General features: G+C 35.0%; 1 protein-coding gene across 1 annotated transcript in view; it reads left to right on the forward strand.

Moving 5' to 3' along the window:
- Positions 1-5,772, forward strand: part of LOC149772482 (antiviral innate immune response receptor RIG-I-like) — a 48,317-nt gene extending 42,545 nt beyond the window's left edge. The window contains exon 5 of the mRNA XM_089947752.1: positions 5,362-5,772. Within this exon, the coding sequence (XP_089803878.1) occupies positions 5,362-5,489 (128 nt within the window). The 3' untranslated portion in view covers positions 5,490-5,772. The remainder of the gene's footprint in view (positions 1-5,361) is intronic.
- The last annotated feature ends 228 nt before the right edge of the window (positions 5,773-6,000 follow it).

Genomic DNA, 6,000 nt, shown 5'->3' on the forward strand with positions numbered 1-6,000 from the left:
TATTAAAATCAATGCATTTGTTGGGTCTAATCAACCCCAGTCTAATTTTATTTTGGAGAATTATGAACCATTCATGTCGAAGGGTTCTATATCACTCTTGGCTGATTCGGCCAATCCCATCCCTATTAAAACTTTAAGGGACACAGGAGCTTCTCAGAGTCTTTTATTGTCAGGTACTTTGCCTTTTTCTGAGAAGTCTTCTTCAAATAAGAATATTCTTATTAGGGAGTAGAGTGAGACTTTGTTAATGTTCCTCTCCATTGTGTAAATTTATCATCAGACTTAGTCTCAGGACCTGTGAAAGTCGGAACAGTGTCTATTTTACCCATTGAGGGCATTCATTTATTACTAGGCAATGACAAAGCTGGAGATAAGGTTGTGGTTAATCTACTTGTAACAGACAAGCCTTGTTTGGATCAGAAAGTTGATCCTATTGAAAAAGAATTCCCTGATTTATACCCAGCTTGTGCAGTTACTAGAGCTATGGCAAAGAAAGCTCTTGAGAATGACGTTGACAAGGAAAGTATTCCTTTAGCTGACACATGTATTGGTTAGGCCTTGTATGAGGTCACTTTCACTCCTTGTTTGGATCAATCAAAGGGTGTTGATCACACTGACCGTCTTTTAACTAATCATTCTCTTTTTACTAACCAGGGTGATAAACAACAATCACTCGTCGTCGAACATGAAACATAAGACCAAGTCAGGTAACCAATACTTGTTGATCATTATGTGTGTGTCAACAAGATTCACCGAGGCAATTCCTTTTAGGAATATTAAAACTAAAACAAAAGTAAAAGCTTTGATAAAGTGTTTTTTTAAATTTTTATTACTCAATTTGGCCTTCCCAAATCTGTCCAACTGAATCAAGGGTCAAATTTTAGGTCTGGAAATGTCCAGCTGATTATGCTTTTATTTGGCATTCAGCAATTCAGGTCAGAAATGAAATTATGGTTTGACAGAACAACAATGGAGAGAACTTTTGAGTCTGGTAATAGAGTTCTGTTTCTCTTGCTCATTCTTCAAAATTTTCTTCAGATTAGATAGTATGGCCCTTACAAAGTTAAAAAGAAAATGAATGAGTTAAATTATAATGATGGTGCTCCTGGGATCTGAATAAATTAAAGGAGTACTAGTATATTGAGAGAGATAGCCAGGTTAAACGTGCAATTAATTTAGTTGTACCTGTCCCACTTAGTGAAGATTTAAGTGAAGGAATATCATCGGTCTCTACTGATATTGGAGTAACAAATCTTTGGAATTCAGAAATTATGGATAATCTGGACCAGAAACTTTCACATTTGCAACAGCAAGAAAGGAATGAACTTAAACAGTTATTAGTTGAATAGGAGCACTTATTTCCAGATGTTCCTACAAGAACAAACAAAATTTACCATGACGTTGAAATTGTAAATTCCAAAACTGTGAAATAACACCCATACAGGACAAACAGGAATACCTGAAAAAAGAAATTCAGTATTTGCTGGAGAACGATTTCATAAAGCCCAGTAAAAGTGACTGACGTTCACCATGTATACTTGTTCCGAAACCAGATAAAACTTTCCGTATGTGCGCTGATTATAGAAAAGTGAACAGTGTGACTAAAACATTCATTTCCATTACCATGAAACAATGATTGCATTGATAAAATCGGAAATGCCAAGTAGTTCAGCAAATTTGACCTCTGAAAGGATTTTGGCAAATTTCACTGACGGATAAAGCAAAGGAAATTTCTGCATTTGTGACTCCAGATGGACTTTATCAATATAAAGTGATGCATTTGGGATGAAAGGTTCGCCTAATATTTTTCAACGACTAATGAATATGATTACCTCTGGTCTAGATAATTGTGATGCTTACACTGATGATGTCATCATCCACAACACCAACTGGAAAGAACATTTAGCAACAATTCGGAAATTTTTGACAGACTCACTGATACAAGTTTGACTATTAATTTATCCAAAAGTGAGTTCTGCTACGCTTGTATAACTTTTCTAGGACACATCGTCGGAAATAGACAAGTTAAACCTATAGATGCTAAGGTCAAGGCTATCTCTGAATTCCCTGTGCCTGTTAGTAACAAATGTAACTGATGCAATTTTTAGGTATGGCTGGATACTATCGGAAATTTTGTTCCAATTTTTCCATAACTGCTGAATCCCTGACAAATTTATTGAGCAAGAAAAACAAGTTTCTTTGGACTGTAAAATTTCAGGAGTCTTTTAATAAGTTTAAAGCCATACTTAAAAGCGCGCCAGTTCTTGCAGCTCAAATTTCAGCCAAACTGTTGAAGCAAGTGATGCTGGGGTTGGAGCAGTATTGATTCAAGAAGACAACATGGTTTTGATCATCCAGTGTGCTATTTTTCTAAGAAATTAAATAAACACCAAAGAAATTATTCAACAATCGAGAAGGAATGCTTGGCTTTGATAGTGGCATTACAACATTTTGAAGTTTACTTTAGTTCAGCTCCTTCTTCATTTAATATGTTTAGTGATCACAACCCGCTTACTTTAATCTGCAAGATGAAAAATAAAAATCAAAGACTAGTAGGGTGAACTTTGTTGTTACAGGAATATAATATTGACATCAGACACATCAAGGAAAAAGATAATTTAATAGTAGCTGCACTTTCCTATGTACAGACGTGTATTAATTTATGTTTACTGCGTAAATAATTCATAAGAGTTCTTCTTATGTTTCCTTTTAAAAACATAATGTATAAATAATCTATGGTAAAAGGAAAGCTTTATTATATAGATCTTTCTTTTTGTTTATGGGGGAAGTATTATGTATATTTCATTTAATTTATATTTGATTTAATTTAATTGTTTGTTTGTTTTTTATTTTTATTTTATTCCATTACATGCTATTGTAATGTAATTTTATTTACTGGATTTGACATTTTCCAGAAATCCAAAAACATTAATAAATGAAACTTTGTATCTAATGCTGATCTAGTTCCTGACCTTGATTCATGAGTTGAAGTAAACAACTTTTTAAAATTTTTTCTTACAGTAGTTTCATAAAGTAAAATCGAGGCCTTACTTGAAATATGTGACAAATAACATGTAGCAATTATTTCAGACTCTGGTTTTACTGGAAGATTGACCCTCGTCCAGGCATCTGTTTTGCGCAGTAGCCAGATTTAATATTTATGTATTGAGAAATAATTTTATTCTTGCCTCAACACTTGAGACGTCAAAGTGTTTTTTGTTGTGACCAGTTTCAGTTTAATTTTTAATAAATTATTTGGATTCTAAGAGATTATTTTCCCCAGGAAATACTTAGCTCTAAATAAATTCTTGGACAAAGACAGTTATCGAAATTTACAGAATTCAAACACTGGAATATTATTTTATGTGATTCAACAAAGAACTGTTGGCACATAAGTACTACGCTGATTACAGCATATGTTATCGCCTTCCATTTTGGATTTCATTGGGATTCGAACTCACCTTCATTAGGACTTTTTATTACTAGGACTTCTATTTTTTAACTTTTTGATTATTCTTGGATTATTGTTGGGTTTGATTCTTAAAACTAAGTTCTTTTTCTCATGTTTACCTTGTTTTTCTATGGAATAAAAATATTTGTTAATTTTCACAACGCTTGTTGTCTTCACATTTTTCTTGTTACTGTTTAAAACAACGTACTGTTTAATTCCAACATCACTGCTGCTTGAGTGCTTAGATCCAATATTGCCTTCACTAAATAATGTAATTAATACCTATCTCTCATATGGTGAATTCCCATCATTTTTCAAAACTGCCATTGTAAAGCCTCTGCTGAAGAAGCCAACACTCGACCATAACGATTTAAAGAACTACCGCCCAGTTTATAATCTCCCATTCATATCAAAAATCTTAGAAAAGGTTGTTCTATCCCAACTTGCATCTCATCTGAATTCAAACAGTCTTTTTAATAATGTACAATCTGCTTATCGCCCTTGCCACAGTAAGTAGTCAATGACATTCTCTCTGCGTTGGATAGCGGAAAGATTACAGTCCTTACCCTCCTTGATTTGTCTGCAGCATTTGACACAACAGACCATGATATATTACTTCACCGTCTCCAGCATGTATTCGACATTCATGATACAGCCTTACTGTGGTTCAAGTCCAACTTGGTCAACAGGATACAAATTGTGTCTGCAAATGGAATACACTCAAGCCCAGTTAATCTATGTTGTGGTGTTCCGGTCTGTCCTGGGACCTGTTCTCTTCATTCTATACACTTAGCCGCTCTCAAATATCATAGATCATCATCCAGTGTATCACCAATTGTACGGTGATGACACCCAAATATACAAATCTAGCCACCCAACTGAAGTTGATGCTTCCATCCAAGGTGTAGACAAGTGCGTTTTTGGTGTTAAATCATGGATGACATGTAACAAGCTGCAGGTGAATGATGATAAAACTTAAGCCATTCTGATTACAACACAAAGACTTTCTCATTCACACCCTTTACCTCAAACAATAAATATGAGCAACACCAACATTAAATTCACACAGTCAGTACAAAACCTAGGTGTTACTCTGGACAGTACTCTCACATTGCACCAACATGTCATGAACATATGCAAGGCTGCATATCTTGAGCTAAGACGCATCAGCTCCATTTGCAAACTTCTTTCACAGTTGATGCCACTAAAACACTTGTGTTTTCCTAAGTGTAACTTTCAGAACTGGACTATTGTAACACAATTATGTCTGGTTCGTCTCAATATCTACCCCAGAAACTTCAAAAAGTTCAAAACAAAGCTGCTCATATCATACTTAGAGTACCACGATCAGAGCACACCTCCCTGCTTCTCTGTACCCTACACTGGCTATCCATTCGATCCAGAATCAAACACAGAATGTGTTCTCTGTGCTACATTTCACTGATGGGCTCCAGTCGAACATACCTATCCGACCTCACTATTGTGTACATACCAGCAAGATACTTAACGCTCCTCTTCTGACAATCGTATACTCATTATTACCACTATGAAAACGAAGCCATATGGACAGAATTCTTTTGCATACCAGGGCCCAGCAATGTGGAACAAATTGCTCACTGAACTTAGACACAAAGACACAGTGATCTCATTTAAGATCGCTCTTAAAACTCACGTATTTTGACTGCAATAGCAAACTTAAAGACCCAATAATGTTTCCTACCTTAAACATTTTCAGCATGTTTTATGTTTTCTAATTTCATGGTGTTTTTTTTAAATTTTGTATCATATCATTATATATGTGTTTTTATGTTTTAGGTGTTGTAAAGCGCTTTGAGCTTCCAAAGATTAGGTACTACACAAAGTCCTCATTATTATTATTATTATTATTATTATTATTATTATCTTTTCAGGCCTGGCCTGGTATCTGGAACAAGGTGGAAGAGTTGGATTAGTTGGAAACTCCCCAGTGTCAGGTGGTGCTAGCAAGGTTTCATATGGACATACGTACCTGCCAGTGACCAAGATTAGTTCACATTAACACACTGATATATAGCACCTCAAAGACATGACTTAGGTCTTCATGAGAAAGTGCAGCACCATTGTTTAGTAAAGCAGAGCCTCCCTGGGACTGTATTGTCCTATTACGTTGTCGACTTTTGTGGTTATTGACATCGACATTGAAATGGAATGCATTTTTGCTATAAAACATGGTAATGACCCCATCAAATTTTTTAATCTGAGTGTGCTGTTATTTATACCAACGACTGCCTGAGTACCCGACACAATAAAAATGAAACATAGCACCTGTCATTGTTTCTTTAGAGTGTACACCTATATGCATTTTATCAGGCATATTGCAATTCGCTACAAACATCACTGTGAGCTATTTTGCTTCACTACCCTGGGAAAAATGGAATCAGTAATGTACAGACCCAGACTGCCTTTTGTTTTAAATATCATTCATTAGTCAAGTTGCTGTCTAAAGTTTGTCAGTTTGAATTTTAAAACTTCTATGAAAATTTAATTTTTTTAAAAGATTTAGTGTTCTA

This window comes from Sinohyriopsis cumingii, unplaced genomic scaffold (genome assembly GCF_028554795.1).
Source record: "Sinohyriopsis cumingii isolate HCF-2022 unplaced genomic scaffold, ASM2855479v2 utg001460l, whole genome shotgun sequence".
Classification (NCBI taxonomy): Eukaryota; Metazoa; Mollusca; class Bivalvia; order Unionida; family Unionidae; genus Sinohyriopsis; species Sinohyriopsis cumingii.